Below are 24,706 nucleotides of genomic sequence, written 5' to 3'. Positions count from 1 at the left end.
GAGCCCTCGCCGCCGTTGCCCGTGAAGCAACCCAAGAGGGGCCCAGACCGAAAAAGCTGCGAGGGGGCCTCCACACGCTGCATCTCACACCGGCTCTCACCCTGTCTCTGTTTAGGAGTTTTAAGGCTCGTAAACTGGACATTGAGGCGCGTTCCCGCTCAACCCTGCTGAGGAATGAGCGGAGGTGTGTGCAGTGCTATTCACACAGTGCGTAATAACAGCCCTGGGCTCATTACGACCGTTGTGTAGTAGGCACATCTGGGACAGAGGAAAAAACCATGCTGCCTGCTAACCGACAGGTTAGGAGCATCAGGTTTAAACGTCAAGCCCTGCTATCTAATAACCGCCTGGTTAAATACAGCTGGCTTGTGCCGCGAGCCCTGCTGCCTGCTAACTGACAGGTTACAGCCGGCTCAAACGGCGAGCCCCGCTGTCTGTTAACCGACCGGTTAACCCCAGCTGGCTTATGCACCTCCACACGTTGTATTGCACAGCGGCTCTCATCATGTCGCCGTTTAAGAGAAGGCTCGTAAACTGGACATTGAGGCGCGTTCACGCTCAAACCCGCTTGAGGAATGAGCGGAGGTGTGTGGAGGCATATCTGTGACATAGGAAACAAGCCTGTGCTGCCTAATAACCGACAGGCTATGAGGCAGCCGCTTATACAGCTTTTTTATGTCATCCGGAGGAGAGCTCTCCTGAACCGGGGGAACGGGGAGATCTCATTAGGCGGCTGCCTTTCCGATGATCTCCGGGAGTTCCTGGAGAATACCGCCTATACGGCAGAGCCGAGATGGCGGATAGAGGGACCCGGTGACCCGGTGTCAGCCCGGCAGCCGAACCCATAGGCTCGGCTGTCGGGCTGACAGTCTCCCCCGTCCGGAGGAGAGGGTGGATGGGCCCAGGGGAACCACATGGTGATCCGTGAATGGAGGGGAAGAAGTTGCCTGACTGCTGCCCGCCACTCGGATCCAATAAATCAAGGGCTTGATCCACAGAGTAAGACTCCTGGACTAGCCAATCATCCTCAGCCGCAGCCGCGAGGAGGCGTCCGCTCTCTGCTGTCTGTGGGCCAGAGGGAGACGGACACAATGAGTGCACGACACCTGGGGAGTGAGAGCCGCGTTTGCGTGCTCCCATCCCCGGCAGTACTTACCTGTATCGTCTGTGTAAAGCCGCTTCCTTTCTCCCTGGAGCGAGCCAGCCACAGCCGGTCGTAACTCATATGTCGGGCTGACACCGAGCCCCCGCCCAGTCTCCCCCGTCCGGAGGAGAGGGAGGATGGGGCCGGGGGAACCCCATGGTGATCCGTGAATGGAGGGGAAGGAGTCGCCTGACTGCTGCCCGCCACTCGGATCCCATAAATCAAGGTTTTGGTCCACGGAGTAAGACTCCTGGACTAGCTAATCATCCTCGGCCGCAGCAGCGAGAGCGTCCTCTCTCCGCTGTCTGTGGGCCAGAGGGCCAGTGCTTCTGCAACGGAGTGCTGAAGAAAAATGGGAGCAGATGGTCGGGCCTACTTCCTATTTATACGGAAGTGAGGCCGTAGGTGGGGCCCACGTCATAGGTGGGCGTGGATTAAGTCTGTCAGTGCTGCACACGTGCAGTGGGATTACCCAAAAGCGATAGCCTTAGAGGGCCTTATACGAAATAGAACCTGCAGAGCTCTGCTGCTGCTGTTAACCACTTCTTCAAAGAAACGCTTCTTCAGTTCTCAGAAAAAGTAAAAATAAATCTGCAGAGATACAAAGAGGAACCAGCATGTTGTTAACATGCATTAAAACTAGCCATCTTTACATGCTCAACTTCCTCTGTTGTGTTGCTGATGAAGAAGGCCTACAGTTACCTTCACTCTGAATAACCAAAGACAAGAAATACATCAAACATAAACATCTGATGTTACAGTTTTTCACTATTTTTATAACAACCAAAGACTAATGAGATTTAAAAGCTAATCTCACACATGAACTCCACAGCCATCAGAGGAGAGATGGATGAGGAAGTGACTTCTCATTTATCACAGGATATAGCGACAGCAGGAAACAAACAAAGTCGCTGAGAGGCTGAGGCCGGGCCGGTTTGATATTGTTTGACATGCTAAAAAAAGAGTACTTGCTGAGATCAAAACTCTGTTGAATTGTAATGTAGTTTAATGAAGAAAGCGCAGTGATCAGACATAGACATTGTAATAATAATAATCAAAGCAATCATAAATCTTGCGGTCAACAAAAAGTACAACGGCCCTGTGTCACCCTCTCTTCCACACACCGTGCATATCCATGTGACCCAAACCAACCAATCAATAGTGATCAGATATCTTATATTAAAACAAAACACATTACTATACACGTTTCATGGCTCCTACACAGGAAGCAGATGGTGAGTTCTTGTTAAAGAAGCAGCAGGTTAGAGACTCTGACAGTCGACATCACATGTTGCTTGTTAGACGCTTTTATCAAAAGCGACTTACATACTCAATACTGTGGGCAATCCCCACAGGAGCAATTTGGGGTGAAGTGTCTCAGGGACACAACGACATGCTGACTGCAGTGGGGTTTGAACCTGTGCTCCCCTGATCCGAACACCAACGCTCTATCCACTGCGCCACACGCCTCGAGAGCCAGAGACCGAGAGAGAAGCACGATGTCTGAATTCAGAAGGATCATGATGTCTTCATTCCTGATGCTGCTGCTCCACTTTCCAGGTGAGGATGCAGAGAACACACGTTAAATAAAACAGCTTTAATATCACTAATGGTGCTTTACTACGTACTGTTCCTTTAACTGAGAGTGATGAGTTGTGTTTGTAACGTGGTGACTTTAGTGAACTCTTGGAAACCAAACTCTCACAGAGATACATTTTCAAACTTCTGTATCTGCTGTATAATGATCATCGTGCTGATTATATACACTACAGTTGTTTTCATATTTCTTTCCGTCTTTGTTTTTTTAACAGCTGCAGATGTGAAAGATCACTTCCGTATTGTCAAAGCTGGAGATGAAGTCACTTTGCCTTTTGAAAATGTGATACATGATCAGGATGAGTGTGAGAGTGCTACCTGGACCTTCAGTGATTTAAGCAGCTCAGTGACGCTGTTTGAAGACGGGCAGATTCACAAAGAAGCCAAAGCTAAATCAGCAAGACTGTTCTCTGGCAGAGATGGGGTCGTTACTAAAAAAAAGTAATATATTACATATTACATATTACTTTAAAAAAAAGTAATATATTACACTACTTCGTTACTCTCTACATAAAGTAACTCGTTACTTTACTCGTTACTTTACTCGTTACTTTACTCTCAGGGCCGGCCCGCCCCTCCCTACAGGCAGATCACGCAGACTGCTAAAGTTTCAAATGTTCTCTTTAGTTCAGTTTCCATTGTCGCATAAGACTGATTCAGATAGCTCTGACAATGGCTGTCCTCTGTCTCCTGCTATCTGTATTTTGCGCAGTATATCTCTGAACGATGCGATGGTGATTCCACTGTGCAAATGGGCAACATTACCTCTACTATGAAGGATGCTACAAGCCTGTCCATCTCTGCTTTGGTTACCGGTCCTCCAAATTGTTGCGGCGGTGCACTCACAACATCCTCACTCTGGGTTCGGGGGTCCTTAGCTATTAGCTTCACCTTAGCATGTGTTCTTTGCAGGTGTTTGTTGAGTTTTGACGTGGTGTTTACAGCAGTGGATAACAGCTTCTGGCCTGGACACAGTTTGCACCTCACCGTCACATTCCTGTCTATTCTTCGGACGAACTCAAAATAATGGGCATACTTCCACCCCTCGAAAGTTATCGCTGACTCAGCCATGTTTATGCAGCACTGCACGCTGAGATGTGGACGTGCAAGTCGCGCAGATTACGTACATATAAACCTGCGGCGGAAACCCCTCTTGTCTGTCAGTGTGATTATGACTGATTTTATAAAAGTAACGAAGTAACGCGTGTCGGGGCAATGTTAGTAACTGTAGTGTGATTACTGAATTATAAAAGTAACGCGTTACACTACTCCGTTACCGACAAAAGTAATATTATTACAGTAACGCGTTACTTTGTAACGCGTTACACCCAACGTTACTTTGTAACGCGTTACACCCAACTCTGTTCTCTGGTTATAAAGAAGGTCACAGAAGATGATGCTGGTCTCGAATAGAAAAATTAGCAGGACTCGACTTGGACTTAAAGATGTGTCTAGAAGCTGATGAAGTGTTCTCTCTTCTCCATTATCTCTCTACGAGTTAACCTCCTCCGCTCAGTGTCAGACGGTCTGAGGTGTCAGAGAGATTATTTTTTAACCCCAGCAGAACATGCAGGTTTTATTTCAGACTCTGTGTCTAAACATTTACAAACCCTCCATGTTCAGTGCGAGCAGGATGTATCTAATGTCTGGTTTGTTAAGTTATTCTTTAACTCAGTGACTTGAAAGTGACCCTGGAATCTGACATTCACAATGGAAATCAACTTGGACATGACCAAAGTGACTCAGACTTCACCTTTCTGACTTCCTTGTGACCTCAAGGGCCGAACAAGAGCATGAATTGGATAGAAAACGTTATAGGACTCAGACTTAAAGACTTGTCTACAAGCTGAGGAAGTTTCCTTTCTTCCCCATTATCTCTGCGAGGATCTCTTTAAGAAAACCTCCTCCGCTCAGTGTCAGACGGTCTGAGGTGTCAGAGAGTTTCTTTTTTAACCCCGGCAGAACATGCAGGTTTTATTTCAGACACTGTTGGTCTGATTTGTTTCTTTAACTCAGTGATTTGTATCGGACCCTGTCATCTGACATTGACAATGGAAATCAACTCTGGCATGACCAAAGTGACTCAGACTTTACCTGGCACGAGCAGTTCAGAGCTTAGCACGTGACAGGAGAAACAGACAGTCAGTGTAGTGTAGGGCCTGGATGACCTTGGGAAGAAGACTGGACCTGGGCGAAGCCAAGAGGCGTGGGCTCGCCTGTACTCCAATCAACAATCGACAGCACCTCACTCAGAAATACACATATCCAATCATAATGGGGCGGTGGTGGCGAAGTCGATAGGGACTTGGCTTGGCAACTGGAAGGTCACCAGTTCGAGTCCTGGCAAGACCAAGTGCTACCGAGGTGTCCCTGAGCATGGCACCGTTCCCTACACTGCTCCCTGGGCGCCGGACACGGCAGCACACTAGGATGGGTCAAATGCAGAGGAACAGTTTCTTTACATAGCACCTGTACTGTGAAATGACAAAAAGATCAATTTATTTATTATTTATTATAATATGACACTTTCTGTATTAAGTATATGAAATGTGTTTTGCCAGTTTCCGGTGCTCTGGAAGGAAATGTTAGACAGTTAACTGCTTGGAGTGAAAACTGCTCGCGGCCTGTGGAACACTGATCTCCAGAAACCTCAGCTGAGCATTTGTATTCCTTATCACAACTGAAATAAATCCGTTTTATTATAACCGTATTGCCTGGTCCGACTCCTTGCTTCACAGAGGAATTCTGAACATGACAAAACGCTTCTTCAATTCTCGGAAAAAGTAAAAATAAATCTGCAAAGATACAAAGAGGAACCACCATGTTGTAAACATGCATGACAACTAGCCATCTTTACATGCTCAACTTCCTCTGTTGTGTTGCTGATGAAGAAGGCCTACAGTTACCTTCACCCAAACACAATCAATGCATCAAACATAAAAATCTGATGTTAAAAAAGTTTCTTTTTATTACACAAGAAAAACAAGAGAGATTTAAAAGCTAATATCACACATTAACCCAACGGTCATCAGAGGAGAGATGGATGAGGAAGTGACTCTTCATTATAACAGGAAGCAGGTACTGAGTTCTTGTTAAAGAAGCAGCCGGTGAGAGACTCTGACAGTCGAGAGCCAGAGACCGAGAGAGAAGCACGATGTCTGAATTCAGAAGGATCATGATGTCTTCATTCCTGATGCTGCTGCTCCACTTTTCAGGTGAGGATGCAGAGAACACACACTGTTTACGACTGTTAATGAAAGCTAGTGAGGGCGTCTTTCAATTGAAATCGATGTATCCTTGGGCAAGATGCTTAACCCCAAGTCGCTCCCAATGGGGAACGGTGTGTGAATGATACCTTCTGTCGTGGAGTTTGAATCAGTTTCTACATTTAATATCCACTTTCCTCTATCGGGGTTGTGGGTTATGACGCGCCTCACTTTGCTTCCAAACTAACTTTGCAGAGATCGTTGTAGTGTTGAATCACATCAGGTTTATTCTTTGATCAAGACGACATACAAACATGAAGACAAACTTCCTCGCTTCAAAGTAACTAAAAGTTCTCCGTATCAAAAAAGAACAAAAAGAACAGAAAGAACACGGTCAAAAGACTCTACCGCTTCCTGTCTAATCACACCCTCAGCTGTGAACCAATGTCATGCCATATATAGACATATAGACATGCACGTCATATCCGACAGCAAATAAGTGAGACTTAAACTAACATCTTTTAAAGCGTAGTGTGACTCACAAAAATAAATAGTTAAGAGTTTCCTCTAAAGCCTTTTAGTAATAAGACAAACATTCAAACCATAATGATGAAAGGGAAATGGCTCTAACCCCTTCATTGAGCAAGGCGCACATTGCTCTGTATGCATTGGGTGTGAATGGTTGACTTGTTGTATGTAAAGCGCTTTAAGGGGGTGAAAGACTGGATGAAGCGCTTTATAAATACAGTCCATTTACCATTTACCAATTACATGAAATAAAACAGCTTTAATATCACTAACGGTACTTTACTACGTACTGTTCCTTTAACTGAGAATGATGAGTTGTGTTTGTAACGTGGTGACTTTAGTGAACTCTTGGTCACTAAAACCCACATAGCAATACTCTTTAAAGTGATCGTCACACTCACTATGAACACTTCAGTTAGTTATGTGGATCTGTAATTAACTCTGGTTTGAATGTGTCGTTAAATGATTCATTAAACAGATCAACCAGAACTCTAACTCTTTACCTTTTTATATAATAAATCATTATTCTGTCAGCATTTATGACGTCTATATTTATTTCTGATTTTTTTCCCCAACAGCTGCAGCTGTGAAACAATACTACCTCATTGTCAGAGCTGGAGATGAAGTCACTTTGCCTTTTGACAATGTGATAGATGATCAGGATAAGTGTGAGAGTACTGAGTGGAGCTTCATTGGTTCAAGAACAGGAGTGATTCTGTTTAAAGACGGGCAGATTCACAAAGAAGCCAAAGCTAAATCAGACAGACTGAGAGTTACACAGAATTGTTCTCTGGTTATAAAGAAGGTCACAGAGGAGGATGCTGGAGGTTACTTCTGCAGACAGTTCAGATCAGGAGAACGACAAGATCCAGTCTCTTGGGTTTTTCTGTATGTTGTTACCAGTGAGTATTTACATCATGATGTTTCAAACTGTCTCTATAGAGCAATATACTAAATCATTACAATAATTATGATTACAGTGATGAAGTTAATGTTACTCTTGTTGTCCTTCTCTCACAATATCTCCATCTTCAGTGACTGGACATCAGGACAATGATGAGGTGACACTAAACTGCTCTGTGACGAGATATGGAGGGTGTGCACAGACAGCAAAGTGGCTGCTTCAGGGTCGAGATGTGGATAAAGATCACAGAGATATAAAGACATCACAGTCTCTCTGCTCTGCCTCTGTGACATTTCTGACTTCTCTCTTTAATTACACATCAAGGTCTGAGTTGTTTACTTGTGAAGTAACTGATGGTGACGACGTGAGGACCTTCAGTCCTCAGTCCTCAGGTGAGACCATGATGATCTGTTTAAAATCACTTCTTACTGGTGTAAAAAAAATACTTCAATTTGTTTATTTTATGGACGTTTAAAATTGAATAGTTTGTTAAGTTTTGTTCTTCTGTTTAGGTGAGGACAGAAAACCAGCAACAACTAAAAACAACTTAAACTCAGGTAAGGTTAACTTGATTGACTTGTAAAGTGTTTGATGGTCACAGAACCTCAGCTGTTTCTCTTCAGTCCTCAGGTGAGAACATGATGAGCTGTTTAAAATCATTCATCCTGATGCGTCACATCTTTATGTCGTGATGTGAGATGATTACATTTGTTTTTATAACTGTACAGCTTGTTGTTATTTCATTCATTAAGGTGAGGATGCAGAAAAAACGAACTGTGTGGATTATAAATAAGTTGTGTTTGTATCTGTATGTTCTGTACGTGTCCCTGTGTGAAGGTGACGAGGAAGCATCAAACAGCCAAGAGACATTTTGTTCATTCACATTTTAGAGACTGTATTTAAGTCTTCTAACTTCTCTCTCCAGGTCGCTTGAGGCTCATCATGGTGTCTGTGGGTTTAGCGGCTCTCATCATCACCATGGTTACAGTCAACATATGGACAAGAGCTAAAGGTGAGATCATTCACAGGTCAAATGAAAACAATACAAATAAAGGTGAAATCTAATATCAACTTGTTGTGTCCTTTTTTCAGGGAGCAAAGCACAGACGGAAGAAAACATGGTGAGTTTGAACATTGAATAATTAAATGTGTGTATTATTTGCTATCCAATGGTAACAGTGGATATATGACAGGCATGAGAAGATGCAACACAAGATTAATTTAGAATAATTATGTATCCAAATTAAATGATCTCAGAAAAGCAAAACAGTTCATTTAGCAAAATAACAAAAAACAGCAACAGAATGTAATAAATGTTCATTAAGGATGCTTCAAAGTGACCGGGGCCCGTTCTCATTTCATCAAATGTACCTCCTCGACTCCTCGACTCCTCGCTCCTCCGGTAGTGACCCGGAAATGAATTTTAGCGCGCCATGTTGAAGGACATCTCATTTCTCGAAATGCACATCGAGGACCGAGCATCGAGCGTCGAGGAGGCTCTCTGGAGGAGCTATAACCGAGGATACACTGATGGGTCCTCCACGGTCCTCCACGGCTCCTTCGTGGATGCATTTCCGGGAACAGTGATGTTTCAAAGAGTCGAGACGCACGGCCGGACTGATCTCAGCCAATGACAGCTCTGCATGCATCCCCTGGATATAGAGTGGCGAAGTCCCTCCCCTTCCGGTGGACCTCCATGGGACCTTATTTCGGAAAAATTATGTATTGAAGTCAATGGAGAGAGAAAGATTATCTTTCGATCCCGTTTGAATTGTGCCACGAATTACACATATGATGTTTGTCAATTTAAAAGATAATTTTGCAAGTCAAAAAAAATAAAATGTGTCGTAAAACTGTGAAGTAACACATTTGTTTGTGTGAAACGCTCAATGAACTACATCTCTGGTGAACAACACACGTCACCAAGATGGCCGTCACTACTGTCTTGTCAACAAAACGATTGACTACCCTCACTATCACCACAATGAAACACGTCCTGAAGAATGTCATTCAAAGCTGCCTGCCTGCCTTCCTTTGATTCTCTCTGAACTGCCTGGTCGTTTTAATGTTTAATGTCAACCATTTGTGCAGATAGCATGAAGTAGAAAAGATCGCTAGCGTTAGCGTTAGCATTTCTCCCCCGGGCTTAAATTGTGTATTATAGAATGATCACACCGGTGACAGTACTCTTCAAAGGGTTCACGAAATATGACTACTACTCTTACTGTTTAACATTTTGGGTTACTTAATGTTACTTCATGTTAAGGCTAATAAAAATGACAAGGCTGTAATGCTAACTAATGTGCTAGCTACCAGCTAGGTAGCTAACTTGCTTAAGCCACTCCTGGTCCTTTCATCAGACGGGAAGCAAAAGAACGAGCAAGACCCATTGCTAGTATGATAACAACCTGGTACTAAGCACACAGGCATCTTGTTAAAGTTATCTTATCTTAGCCAGCGCCATATAGATAGATTATATCTATATGGCGTTATCTTATCGTAGCTATCTCTATTTTAGTGGAGGAAAACAATTGTGACATCACTTACGCGACTCTGGGATTTGTAGTCTTTCTAGTTGCGTATTTTTCATAGTCTTATATTTCAACAGTTTTATGACAAACTGTGACTTTTTTGACATGGAAATTATTTTTTAAGATTGACAAACATCATATGTGTAATTCATGGCACAATTCTAACGGGATCGAAAGATAAGTTTTCTCTCTCCATTGACTTCAATACATTATTTTTCCGAAATAAGGTCCCATGGACCGGAAGTAGATGGGCGTGACTTCGCCACTCTATTATTTCGCGACGCGATGTTTACAGTGAGAACAGCTGTGAGGTCCGTGCAGAAAGCAGAGCAGTGTGTATAATATATATCATATCACTCAGTATAACAGGCCTACTCTCTTTATTTGCTTTAGTTTAGTAGATATCTACAAACAAAGTCGATATTTTTCTAAAACCATTTAGTGCTTCACATAATAAAATACACAACGGCTGTAGCCTGATTATATGCTTTAGGAGCTGTAGGTGCGTGTGTGTGGTGTAGGTGTGTGTGGTACAGTGTGTGCGTAGATGCAGCGGACAGACAGGTCTCAGTTGGTTTGGTGTCCTCTGCTTACTTGTAATACTTGTAAATAAAACTTTTGGCCCGTCATTTATTTCCCTCATTGTAGCGACCAGAGAGGGGGGGGGGATATATCCAGTCTCTGATAGTGTTACGTTATTATGAGAGTGCTCTGTTTGATTCTGAAATTGTATATATTTATATAAATATATACGTGTGTGTGTGTGTGTGTGTGTGTGTGTGTGTGTGTGTGTGTGTGTGTGTGTGTGTGTGTGTGTGTGTATGTGTGTGTGTCTGTGTGTATGTCCGCATCTGTAGCCTGTTATTGTCTCATTATACCGCACTGTGAATGAATTAAAAGTAAATATATAAGTGGTCATGAACACATCTGTCCATCAGACAGAGGGCTGCTGTGCCTCCTGTCATCATTAATGGACGTCTCTTTAAAATGACCGCTCAGAGGAGAGGAGTTCTCATTTCTCTAACCGCCTGCTGCTTCCCCTCCTCTCTCCTCGGTTCCCCTCCTCGGCTCCTCCGCTCGCATCTCCTGTGGGCGGGACTAAGTCTCGAGGATAGGAGTCGAGTAGGGGAGTCGAGGAGGGACATTTGATGAAATGAGAACGGGCCCATGTAGCTGAATCAACAGCTCTTTATAATGCCCTGAGGAACCCCACATGTCATATTGGTCCACTCATACCCCTTTCACACCGGCGCTTTTCCAGCTCCTGCTGGGAGCTAGAGCCTGAAAAGCGCCGGTTTTTCCTGTTCACACCGCAGCGGCGGCGCGTCATAGCTCCGGAATGCGGTTCACTTCCAGCTCCAAAAAATTGTCGGTCCAGAGGCAAGAGCTTCGGAGCTATGACGCGGCGTCGCTTACGTCTCTTACGTCGAGGCGTGCAGGAAACCTTACTTTGACCATCCGTTCGCTGTTATTGATCATTGTGGAGATACATGGGCTATACAGGTTGTCATGTCCGACTATCAGAAGTAGAATCATAATGAAAAATACGCCGGTAAAATGTGCCTATAGAAAACGGCTTAGCAAGTAGTCAGTTTAGCTTCGGTTGCTATGCTAACATCACCCATGTTATACCAGAGAAACTTTCATAACAGCGTTGTGATGCCAAACAGCGTCAATTCAGACTGACACACATTCACTTAAGGGGAACTGGGGATATGTATCAGCTGCTTGTGTGACAGTCAGACAGTGAATACTTTAGAGCCGTGTGAGCTAACCCGGAGCTAACGGGAGAATAAACTCCCGTGGAAGAGCAGCCAGCACTGCAGCGGTCGCTAAATGCCGCTGAAACACATTAATAAACAATGAACCACGGCACTCTGGAGAAAAGTATAAGGTTGGAGAAGTCGTTATTTAATTTAAGCTGGCTTCGTATGATTAAAAGCAACACGATCATCGACCCGACGCAGTCCCCGGCCCGTTGTTGTTGTGGGAGAAAATCAGCGACGTAAACTGTGATGTCATGACGCAGCAGCGGCAGCTCTGGGCAGTGTGAACAGAGCGGGAGCTGAAAAGGGAAACGGGAGCTGAACCAGAAAAGCTCTCGCGAGGAGCTAGAAAGTGAAAAGCGCCGGTGTGAAAGCCGCATCAGATGTGTAGTTACCTATAGGAACTAAGTGTTTTCTGTCCTTTAAGTAGGATTCAACCTAATTTAGAACTGTTGCCGAAAGTCCAATCCAGTGTTCCAGTCGGTCTAGAAATATGTTGTGGAAAATAAACAGAAAACAGGAAAACACAGACAGAAGTTACGTCCTTAAAATATGTACTTAAGAGCAGAACCTGAGTAAATGTACTTAGTTACTTTCCAGCTCTGCTCTGTGTTTTCACCATGTCTCTGTTCCATGTTGACAGGAGCAGAATGATGAAGATGAAGATGAGGTGAACTATGAAAACGATGGAGGGGCTTCTGCCTCTGTGTGACTGATCAACAACATCAACTCCCCTCAGAGTCCATGCTGTCAAACATCACCTCCTCATATTCTACAGGAGAAAACAGGAGAACCATGAGATCATTGGAACATTTCTGATGACTGAGAACACCTGAGCCCCACGAGAGGCCCTTCAGAAACTCACCTCCATATGATAGGAAACATAGCTCATTATATTCATTCATTTCTGATTTAACATCCTTTAAAGGGGACCTATCATGCAAAATGCACTTTTGTACGTCTTTTATACATGAATATGTGTCCCCGGTGTTCCAGGGAACTCACCAAGTGTCAGAAAACACAACCCTCTCTATTTTCCTCCATACCCAAATCTCTAAAAAAGGGGCTGCAACGGATCTGATAAAAACTGATCCAGATTTGAACACGTTACTGACGTCAGGAAAGTGGCGCTACGGCTATTGGGCCAACTCTCCACCAATCAGGGGAATGTGGGGTTGGGCCACGGCCGGCCATTGCCGCTCGAAAGCGCTGGAGACGCTGTAGTACATATGCCAGGCCTGTAAGTGGCGCTGTAGTCTGCCACAAAAGCAGCGAAGAAGACTTCCCGCCCATAGTTACCATGGTTACCCATCTGTTTATTCTCCGCTGTGGCTTTTTTTCTCCCTCCCCGAGGCAAGCGTTTGCTCCCGCTGCAATGCAATCCCTCCCCGTCGAGGCAAGCACTGTAATTAGCCGCGTTCACACCGGAGCACTTTTCACCGTACTTTTCGCGTTTAGTTCCATTAGTACCCCTTATGTCGCGTTCACACCAAAAAGAGCACTTAATCTCGGGAACTTTTACCCCCATTTTTAGTGCCTGCTGAGAGATGGTACTTTCCTGGGGGGAAAAAGTGCCCCAGTTCTGATTGGCTGGGCCAATTGCAAACCACGCCCCGTACAACTCTGAAATGTTTTGGAGAGCTGCCATTTTATTATCCGGGCATTAGCATTATTAGCATTAGCATTAGCCCAGTGCACAAACGCAGAGAGACTAAAAACGGGCTGCAACGGATCTGATAAAAACTGATCCAGATTTGAACACGTTACTGACGTCAGGAAAGTGGCGCTAGGGCTATTGGGCCAACTCTCCACCTATCAGGGGAATTAGGGGTTGGGCCTCTCCGGTTAGTCCACCAGCAGATGACAAACACCCACCTCTCCGCCTCTTCCAAGGAACGAGGGGATCGTGCGGCAGAGTTTCAGTTTCTTTCGCCGGTCAAGATGTCCGTTAAAGTTTAAATCTTCCGGACAAAATTAGAAAAGTGCCGGTCAAAGGTCTTCTTTGTTATTTATGGAGCTTTAAAACAAATGAATAACGACTCTATATAATTAAACACGGAGGACGGAGATCTCTTTTTCTCCCCCTCTTCTGACAGCCTAGCAGCTGATCAGAGCACGGCTCACCTCTCCTGCAGGGGGGCGTGGTCAGCAGAATCAGACCCGTAGACAGCAAACAGCACATAGAGCGAAATGAGGCATGGCTAAAATGCATGATCTGTTTGGTATTTTGAAAACAGAAACGTATAAATATACCTTATATAGGTATGGCCCTACAATATATCATTTAAATATAGCATGATAGGTCCACTTTAATTATGCTCTCACATTCCCATACATAGTTATGTATCTGATCTATAGTCTACAGTCTCTGTATATAACATCTCAATATTAGCAGTACTTGTGCTCACACCTTATACCTTCACTTCTCACTGTAACTGCTGCACATGTTCAAACATAAAAGTGTTGGGTTGAATTCACAAAATATCTAAATTGTAAAATTATCCATAAAATGTTTTTGTTAATTGTGTTCTCTAGGGGAATCATTCACCTTAGTGTCGATTTAATAACTTTAATAATGGTTTTTATCTAGTTTTCAATTAATGATTCATATAATGTCTTATAATTAGCATAGCGTGTACTTATACCTACAGTATATATACCTGTACTGCCTAACTGCTGCACATGCTGTATATATCTGATCAATAGTCTATACAATATATTTACTATACTCTCTTTTTACTCTATATGTATTCCTAAAGCTGAAATGCCTCCAGTATCTTAGGATGTTTTAATTAGCTTAAGTCCTAATGGAATATGTTACTCCTTTTTTTACTACGGCTTTAATGATATATAACCCAAATAAAAAGAGTACTTTTAATCAATGTTATAATGAGTTGTGTTTCTCTCTCTATCTCCAACACACTGACAACACAACGCTTTGTTGGGTTGAACACCTCTCTTTGCCCTGGCTCTCACTTTGTAAACAACATACAGTTTGTGTCAGAGCCAAGGAAGGTGTTGCACATTTAGTGGAGCTGTGGTGATATCCTGGGATCAGGTATGAGGCAACAGAGAAAGTGATACAGTTTGATTTGACTTACGTACTCTTCAGCGTTCCTGGAGAGTGCATCAGAGCGTCATAGAGGAAGCTCTAAGAATGGAATAAGGAACCCCATTTTGCAGATCTGCGTCAGACTCTTTATCCTTCTGTCAAGATGCTAACAAGTTTATTAATGTTTCTGATGGTTATGTGGTCGGCATCAGAGGGTAAAACTGGGGTTACGTATTGTAACCCAGCTTCTATGAGTATAGGCGCAGCCCTCTAAGGCTATCGCTATTGGGTAATCCCACTGCACGTGTGCAGCACTGACAGACTTAATCCACGTCCACCTATGACGTGGGCCCCACCTACGGCCTTACTTCCGTATAAATAGGAAGTAGGCCCGACCATCTGCTCCCACGCCAACAGCTTTTCTTCAGCTATTCACGGAGCCAGTGGGGCCCGAACCTTAGAGGGCTGCGCCTATACTCATAGAAGCTGGGTTACAATACGTAACCCCAGTTCTATTTCGTATAAGGCTTCTCCCTCTAAGGCTATCGCTATTGGGTTAAGGGCGAAGCAGGATGTAGTCCACGCCCCACTGGTCCGTCCGTTACCAGGAGCACAAAAACATAACTACTCAATTTAATAACCCATGTCCATTGCGCCATGCGTAATGGAGCATCACAGTCCCTGGAAATGTAGCATTTAAAATGAATATTCTCCATGAGGGAATGAAGGTGAATACCTGTCGTTATAAAAAGTAGAGACCAAAGTCCCACTTGTTACAACGAAAAAAGAGAGGAAACAGGGCAGCTCTCTGAGTGCCGACAGGCAGGAGAGAGGGCACACAGTTGTGTCCCCGACATTACTCACTCTGACAGGACATTCGGTACTGAGTGTGTCAGAGAGGAATGGGAGACATCCCTCAAATAAAAACGAATAAAAGAACAGGGGGAAGACCAAGAAGCAGTAGTGCAAATGTCTTCCACTGTCGGTCCTCCGTGCAACGCCGTAGAGGTTGATACAATTCCTCTGGTGCTGTGCGCTTGATGTTCTCCGGGGAATCCACCCCAGAGGAGACATACGCCTGTGACACAGCCTCACACAGCCAGTGTGACAGGCGTTGTGCAGACAGAGGCTGCCCCATTGAGCGCTCTCTGTAATGCACAAACAGACGCTGGGAACTGCGCAACACAGCCGCGCATGCCGTATAGCATGACAGCGCGCGCACGGGACGGAGGAGATGAGATGTGGCTTCCTCCTCTGATGTGTGAGGAGGAGGAAAAAAACCATCCAAAGTTATCACTCTTGATCTAAAAAAGAGACCTGTGATAATTTTTGGCATAAAAACCAGGCTAGGGCGCAAAACAGCTGAGCTGCCATCTCCTTGGATCTGGAGACATGACGGAGCCACAGAGAGAGTAGACAAATCACTCACCCCTTTTAGCTGATGTCAGAGCCAAGAGCAGAGCTACTTTGGCTGACAAGAACTTTTAGGGGGACCTGATCTAAAGGTTCAAATGGAGCTTTTCTCAGTGCGCGTAATACTAAAGCCAAATCCCATTGAGGCGCCAAAGCGCGTGACACAGGTCTGAGTCTCTGTACTCCCTGTAGAAAACGTTTTGTCAGAGGGTGACTAAACACCGTGCTGACACCAAACCTACGTGGCAAGATGAAATGGCAGCAGCATATGTTTTGACCGTGCTATAAGCCAGTTCCTGTCCAGCAACAGCTGGAGGAACGACAGCACGTGAGGCAGGGTGACCGTAACTGGGTCCAGGCTTTTCCCTACATGTCAAACGGAACGCTGTCCATTTGGCTGTATAGGATGCTCTGGTGTGTGAAGCAGCTGCTCTGATCGTACACCTCCTTGCGATTTATGTAGGCCGCCGCTGCTTTGTTGTCTGTTCGAATCAACACATGTTGATTGTACCGCAACGGGGCGAAAAAATGCTGGATTACTCTCCATACGGAGAGTAATTCCCGCACGTTTATATGGAGAGACATGTGAACCGGCCACTGTCCCCCCCCTGCCTGCGACATGCACGTTCCTCAGCCTGCGAAAGATGCGTCTGTGAACACCGCGGTGTGTGACGTCACTCTGCCCAGGGGAACCCCCACTGACAAGACGTGGAGAGTTTTCCAGTAGGTTAAAACCAAACCCACGGAAGGAGGAATGTACACCATGCGTCTCCTCTGACGCACAGGGTCGATGCGCAGGCGAATAAACCACCTCTGGAGTCTCCTCAAGTGAAGGAGACCCAGGGCGATCACCACGTGACCAGCTGACATCATGTCTAAAAGCTGCATCACGGCGAAGGCTGTCACCGCCCCGCGGTGTGTGACGCGCCGGAGGAGAGCTGTCACTTTCTCCCCTCTCCGCTGTGAGAGTCGCGCTCTCATGCGGGCTGAGTTCAATTCCACTCCCAGTTAAATGATAACCTGGGAGGGAAGAGGACAGCTCTTCTTCCATTTGATAATGAAAACCCAGGCTTGACAGATGCTCCAGCACCTGTTTGATCGTCAGCATGGGAAAAGGCCATTCCCTTGTTGAACACTGACAAATCGAGGATGGGTCTCATTCCTCCCGCCCCGTCTCCTTCGGGACCAGAAAATAGCGGGAGTAAAAATCCCCGATTTTCTTCCCCTTGAGGAACCCTGGAAAAAGGCTTCCTTTAACAGAGTTCCTGCCGCTCTGCACAGAGCGCGAGACACTGTTCCTGGGATGACAGGGTTCCCTGTATCCCGTAGAACTGCGGGGGGGAGAGGCGAACTGCAGAGACTACCCTCTGCCCATCCGCCCTCTTATCCATCTGTCCATCAGACACACACGCCGCCACCCTGAGTAATACTCTGATAGCGCCGGGTGTACATTCTCTGGATGTGCTGTGGTTGGTGGCAAACCACGCCAGAGCCCTCCACACACTGCATTTCACACAGGCTCTCATTATGTCGCCGTTTTTAGGAGAAGTCTCGTAAACCGCGCGTTCACGCTCAACACCACTAAGGGATGAGCGGAGGTGTGTGCAGTGCTGTCCCCACGAGGCGTAATAATGGCCCCTTTGATCCATGAATGGAGGGGGCGTAGTCATCCGACTTGTGCCCTCCACTCGGACCCAGGACTCAAGGGCTTCGTCCACGGAGTAAACCTCCTGGACTGCCCAATCATCCTCGACCGCAGCAGCAGCGAAAGCGTCCGCTCTCTGCTGTTTGAGGGCCAGAGGGAGATGGGTACATAGTGAGCATGACACCTGGGGGGCGTGAGCTCATTACGACCGTGGGTAGGAGGTACGTCTGAGACAGAGGAAAAATCCGTGCTGCCTAATAACCGAAAGGTTTAAGGTAGACGAATTGAATAGTAAGCCCTGCTGTTTTATTAACTGATAAGTTAAAAAACCCAGCCGGCTTAAGCAGCGAGCCATGCTGCCAAGTAACCAATAGGCTATTGGCAGCCGGCTTAACCGGGGAGCCTTGCTGCATATCACTTCCCTCTGTCCATCGAACACACGCGCCGTCCACTCAGCGCGCGAACCTGCTCTGGATGTGCTGTGGTTGTCATGGTGACGAGCCACACCAGAGCCCTCCAGACGCTGCATTTCACACAGACTCTCATTTATGTCACGTTTAGGAGAAAGCTCGTAAACCGGACCTTGAGGTGCGTTCACGCTCAACACCCTTAAGGGATGAGCGGAGGTGTGTGCAGTGCTGTCCACACTGTAATAATGGTACTCGTGGGCTCATTACAACCGTGTGTAGGAGGTAGGTCTGGGACAGAGGAGAAAAACCGAGCTGCCTAAAAACCAATAGGTTTTAAAGACAGCAGATGTATGCAGCGAGCCATGCTGCCTATAACCGACAGGTTAGGGGCAGCCGGCTTACCCGGTGGGCCTTGCTGCATAATATTAACCATCTGTCCACCGAACACACGCGTCGCCACTCTGAGTAATACTCTGAGAGCGCGCGACATGCTCTGGAATGTGCTGTGGTTGTCATGGTGACGAGCCACGTCAGAGCCCTCGCCGCCGTTGCCCGTGAAGCAACCCAAGAGGGGCCCGGACCGAAAAAGCTGCGAGGGGGCCTCCACACGCTGCATCTCACACCGGCTCTCACCCTGTCTCTGTTTAGGAGTTTTAAGGCTCGTAAACTGGACATTGAGGCGCGTTCCCGCTCAACCCTGCTGAGGAATGAGCGGAGGTGTGTGCAGTGCTATTCACACAGTGCGTAATAACAGCCCTGGGCTCATTACGACCGTGTGTAGTAGGCACATCTGGGACAGAGGAAAAAACCATGCTGCCTGCTAACCGACAGGTTAGGAGCATCAGGTTTAAACGTCAAGCCCTGCTATCTAATAACCGCCTGGTTAAATACAGCTGGCTTGTGCCGCGAGCCCTGCTGCCTGCTAACTGACAGGTTACAGCCGGCTCAAACGGCGAGCCCCGCTGTCTGTTAACCGACCGGTTAACCCCAGCTGGCTTATGCACCTCCACACGTTGTATTGCACAGCGGCTCTCATCATGTCGCCGTTTAAGAGAAGGCTCGTAAACCGGACATTGAGGCGCGTTCACGCTCAAACCCGCTGGAGGAATGAGCGGAGGTGTGTGGAGGCATATCTGTGACATAGGAAACAAGCCTGTGCTGTCTAATCAACCGACAGGTTTTAAAGACAGCCGGTTTGTGCCGCGAGCCCTGCTGCCTAATAACCGACAGGCTATGAGGCAGCCGCTTATACAGCTTTTTTATGTCATCCGGAGGAGAGCTCTCCTGAACCGGGGAGAACGGGGAGATCTCATTAGGCGGCTGCCTTTCCGATGATCTCCGGGAGTTCCTGGAGAATACCGCCTATACGGCAGAGCCGAGATGGCGGATAGAGGGACCCGGTGACCCGGTGTCAGCCCGGCAGCCGAACCCATAGGCTCGGCTGTCGGGCTGACAGTCTCCCCCGTCCGGAGGAGAGGGTGGATGGGCCCAGGGGAACCACATGGTGATCCGTGAATGGAGGGGAAGAAGTTGCCTGACTGCTGCCCGCCACTCGGATCCAATAAATCAAGGGCTTGATCCACAGAGTAAGACTCCTGGACTAGCCAATCATCCTCAGCCGCAGCCGCGAGAGCGTCCGCTCTCTGCTGTCTGTGGGCCAGAGGTAGACGGACACAATGAGTGCACGACACCTGGGGAGTGAGAGCCGCGTTTGCGTGCTCCCATCCCCGGCAGTACTTACCTGTATCGTCTGTGTAAAGCCGCTTCCTTTCTCCATGGAGCGAGCCAGCCACAGCCGGTCGTAACTCATATGTCGGGCTGACACCGAGCCCCCGCCCAGTCTCCCCCGTCCGGAGGAGAGGGAGGATGGGGCCGGGGGAACCCCATGGTGATCCGTGAATGGAGGGGAAGGAGTCGCCTGACTGCTGCCCGCCACTCGGATCCCATAAATCAAGGTTTTGGTCCACGGAGTAAGACTCCTGGACTAGCTAATCATCCTCGGCCGCAGCAGCGAGAGCGTCCTCTCTCCGCTGTCTGTGGGCCAGAGGGCCAGTGCTTCTGCAACGGAGTGCTGAAGAAAAATGGGAGCAGATGGTCGGGCCTACTTCCTATTTATACGGAAGTGAGGCCGTAGGTGGGGCCCACGTCATAGGTGGGCGTGGATTAAGTCTGTCAGTGCTGCACACGTGCAGTGGGATTACCCAAAAGCGATAGCCTTAGAGGGCCTTATACGAAATAGAACCTGCAGAGCTCTGCTGCTGCTGTTAACCACTTCTTCAAAGAAACGCTTCTTCAGTTCTCAGAAAAAGTAAAAATAAATCTGCAGAGATACAAAGAGGAACCAGCATGTTGTTAACATGCATTAAAACTAGCCATCTTTACATTCTCAACTTCCTCTGTTGTGTTGCTGATGAAGAAGGCCTACAGTTACCTTCACTCTGAATAACCAAAGAGAATAAATACATCAAACATAAACATCTGATGTTACAGTTTTTCACTATTTTTATAACAACCAAAGACTAAAGAGATTTAAAAGCTAATCTCACACATGAACTCCACAGCCATCAGAGGAGAGATGGATGAGGAAGTGACTTCTCATTTATCACAGGATATAGCGACAGCAGGAAACAAACAAAGTCGCTGAGAGGCTGAGGCCGGGCCGGTTTGATATTGTTTGACATGCTAAAAAAAGAGTACTTGCTGAGATCAAAACTCTGTTGAATTGTAATGTAGTTTAATGAAGAAAGCGCAGTGATCAGACATAGACATTGTAATAATAATAATCAAAGCAATCATAAATCTTGCGGTCAACAAAAAGTACAACGGCCCTGTGTCACCCTCTCTTCCACACACCGTGCATATCCATGTGACCCAAACCAACCAATCAATAGTGATCAGATATCTTATATTAAAACAAAACACATTACTATACACGTTTCATGGCTCCTACACAGGAAGCAGATGGTGAGTTCTTGTTAAAGAAGCAGCAGGTTAGAGACTCTGACAGTCGACATCACATGTTGCTTGTTAGACGCTTTTATCAAAAGCGACTTACATACTCAATACTGTGGGCAATCCCCACAGGAGCAATTTGGGGTGAAGTGTCTCAGGGACACAACGACATGCTGACTGCAGTGGGGTTTGAACCTGTGCTCCCCTGATCCGAACACCAACGCTCTTCCACTGCGCCACACGCCTCGAGAGCTAGAGACCGAGAGAGAAGCACGATGTCTGAATTCAGAAGGATCATGATGTCTTCATTCCTGATGCTGCTGCTCCACTTTCCAGGTGAGGATGCAGAGAACACACGTTAAATAAAACAGCTTTAATATCACTAACGGTACTTTACTACGTACTGTTCCTTTAACTGAGAGTGATGAGTTGTGTTTGTAACGTGGTGACTTTAGTGAACTCTTGGAAACCAAACTCTCACAGAGATACATTTTCAAACTTCTGTATCTGCTGTATAATGATCATCGTGCTGATTATATACACTACAGTTGTTTTCATATTTCTTTCCGTCTTTGTTTTTTTAACAGCTGCAGATGTGAAAGATCACTTCCGTATTGTCAAAGCTGGAGATGAAGTCACTTTGCCTTTTGAAAATGTGATACATGATCAGGATGAGTGTGAGAGTGCTACCTGGACCTTCAGTGATTTAAGCAGCTCAGTGACGCTGTTTGAAGACGGGCAGATTCACAAAGAAGCCAAAGCTAAACCAGCAAGACTGTTCTCTGGCAGAGATGGGGTCGTTACTAAAAAAAAGTAATATATTACATATTACATATTACTTTAAAAAAAAGTAATATATTACACTACTTCGTTACTCTCTACATAAAGTAACTCGTTACTTTACTCGTTACTTTACTCGTTACTTTACTCTCAGGGCCGGCCCGCCCCTCCCTACAGGCAGATCACGCAGACTGCTAAAGTTTCAAATGTTCTCTTTAGTTCAGTTTCCATTGTCGCATAAGACTGATTCAGATAGCTCTGACAATGGCTGTCCTCTGTCTCCTGCTATCTGTATTTTGCGCAGTATATCTCTGAACGATGCGATGGTGATTCCACTGTGCAAATGGGCAACATTACCTCTACTATGAAGGATGCTACAAGCCTGTCCATCTCTGCTTTGGTTACCGGTCCTCCAAATTCTTGCGGCGGCGCACTCACAACATCCTCACTCTGGGTTCGGGGGTCCTTAGCTATTAGCTTCACCTTAGCATGTGTTCTTTGCAGGTGTTTGTTGAGTTTTGACGTGGTGTTTACAGCAGTGGATAACAGCTTCTGGCCTGGACACAGTTTGCACCTCACCGTCACATTCCTGTCTATTCTTCGGACGAACTCAAAATAATGGGCATACTTCCACCCCTCGAAAGTTATCGCTGACTCAGCCATGTTTATGCAGCACTGCATGCGGAGATGTGGACGTGCAAGTCGCGCAGATTACGTACATATAAACCTGCGGCGGAAACCCCTCTTGTCTGTCAGTGTGATTATGACTGATTTTATAAAAGTAACGAAGTAACGCGTGTCGGGGCAATGTTAGTAACTGTAGTGTGATTACTGAATTATAAAAGTAACGCGTTACACTACTCCGTTACCGACAAAAGTAATATTATTACAGTAACGCGTTACTTTGTAACGCGTTACACCCAACGTTACTTTGTAACGCGTTACACCCAACTCTGTTCTCTGGTTATAAAGAAGGTCACAGAAGATGATGCTGGTCTCGAATAGAAAAATTATCACAGAGATATAAACACATCACAGTCTTCCTGCTCTGCCTCTGTGACATTTCTGACTTCTCTCTTTAGTTACACAACAAGGTCTGAGTTGTTTACTTGTGAAGTAACTTATAGGTTCACAAGAGAAGTACATCAGTTTCCCTTCAGCCCTCAGTCCTCAGGTGAGAACATGATGAGATGTTAAAAGTTACTTCTTACTGGTGTAAAAAAAAATACTTCAATATTTGTTTATTTTATGGACGATTAAAATGTAATAGTTTGTTAAGTTATGTTCTTCTGTTTAGGTGAGGACAGAAAACCAGCAACAGCTAAAAACAACTTAAACTCAGGTAAGGTTAACTTGATTGACTTGTAAAGTGTTTGATGGTCACAGAACCTCAGCTGTTTCTCTTCAGTCCTCAGGTGAGAACATGATGAGCTGTTTAAAATCATTCATCCTGATGCGTCACATCTTTATGTCGTGATGTGAGATGATTACATTTGTTTTTATAACTGTACAGCTTGTTGTTATTTCATTCATTAAGGTGAGGATGCAGAAAAAACGAACTGTGTGGATTATAAATAAGTTGTGTTTGTATCTGTATGTTCTGTACGTGTCCCTGTGTGAAGGTGACGAGGAAGCATCAAACAGCCAAGAGACATTTTGTTCATTCACATTTTAGAGACTGTATTTAACTCTTCTAACTTCTCTCTCCAGGTCGCTTGAGGCTCATCATGGTGTCTGTGGGTTTAGCGGCTCTCATCATCACCGTGGTTACAGTCAACATATGGACAAGAGCTAAAGGTGAGATCATTCACAGGTCAAATGAAAACAATACAAATAAAGGTGAAATCTAATATCAACTTGTTGTGTCCTTTTTTCAGGGAGCAAAGCACAGACGGAAGAAAACATGGTGAGTTTGAACATTGAATAATTAAATGTGTGTATTATTTGCTATCCAATGGTAACAGTGGATATATGACAGGCATGAGAAGATGCAACACAAGATTAATTTAGAATATTTATGTATCCAAATGATCTCAGAAAAGCAAAACAGTTCATTTAGCAAAATAACAAAAAACAGCAACAGAATGTAATAAATGCTCATTAAGGATGCTTCAAAGTGACCATGTAGCTGAATCAACAGCTCTTTATAATGCCCTGAGGAACCCCACATGTCATATTGGTCCACTCAGATGTGTAGTTACCTATAGGAACTAAGTGTTTCCTGTCCTTTAAGTAGGATTCAACCCAATTTAGAACTGTTGCCGAAAGTCCAATCCAGTGTTCCAGTCGGTCTAGAAATATGTTGTGGAAAATAAACAGAAAACAGGAAAAACACAGACAGAAGTTACGTCCTTAAAATATGTACTTAAGTGCAGAACCTGAGTAAATGTACTTAGTTACTTTCCAGCTCTGCTCTGTGTTTTCACCATGTCTCTGTTCCATGCTGACAGGAGCAGAATGATGAAGATGAAGATGAAGATGAGGTGAACTATGAAAACGATGGAGGGGCTTCTGCCTCTGTGTGACTGATCAACAACATCAACTCCCCTCAGAGTCCATGCTGTCAAACATCACCTCCTCATATTCTACAGGAGAAAACAGGAGAACCATGAGATCATTGGAACATTTCTGATGACTGAGAACACCTGAGCCCCATGAGAGGCCCTTCAGAAACTCACCTCCATATGATAGGAAACATAGCTCATTATATTCATTCATTTCTGATTTAACGTCCTTTAAGTATGCTCTCACATTCCCATAGTTATATATCTGATCTATA

General features: G+C 45.5%; 1 protein-coding gene across 4 annotated transcripts; it reads left to right on the top strand.

The window, feature by feature from the left end:
• The first annotated feature begins 2,619 nt into the window (after window positions 1-2,619).
• LOC117477197 lies at window positions 2,620-24,706 on the top strand. Of its 4 annotated transcripts, none has more exons than XM_034123853.1 (8): window positions 2,620-2,704; window positions 7,053-7,376; window positions 7,510-7,639; window positions 22,959-23,101; window positions 23,225-23,269; window positions 23,638-23,724; window positions 23,805-23,833; window positions 24,378-24,706. In XM_034123853.1, the coding sequence occupies exons 1-8, from the start codon at window positions 2,644-2,646 to the stop codon at window positions 24,450-24,452; spliced, it is 894 nt and encodes a 297-aa protein (XP_033979744.1). In that variant the 5' UTR covers window positions 2,620-2,643; the 3' UTR covers window positions 24,453-24,706. The 4 variants fall into 4 exon arrangements, with proteins under 4 accessions (XP_033979744.1, XP_033979746.1, XP_033979747.1 ...); XM_034123854.1 differs by lacking the exon at window positions 2,620-2,704 and adding an exon at window positions 5,851-5,955; XM_034123855.1 differs by lacking the exon at window positions 22,959-23,101 and having other exon boundaries at window positions 7,510-7,770.

This window comes from Trematomus bernacchii, unplaced genomic scaffold (genome assembly GCF_902827165.1).
Source record: "Trematomus bernacchii unplaced genomic scaffold, fTreBer1.1, whole genome shotgun sequence".
Taxonomy (NCBI): Eukaryota; Metazoa; Chordata; class Actinopteri; order Perciformes; family Nototheniidae; genus Trematomus; species Trematomus bernacchii.
This window is presented reverse-complemented; position numbering and strand designations above follow the sequence as displayed.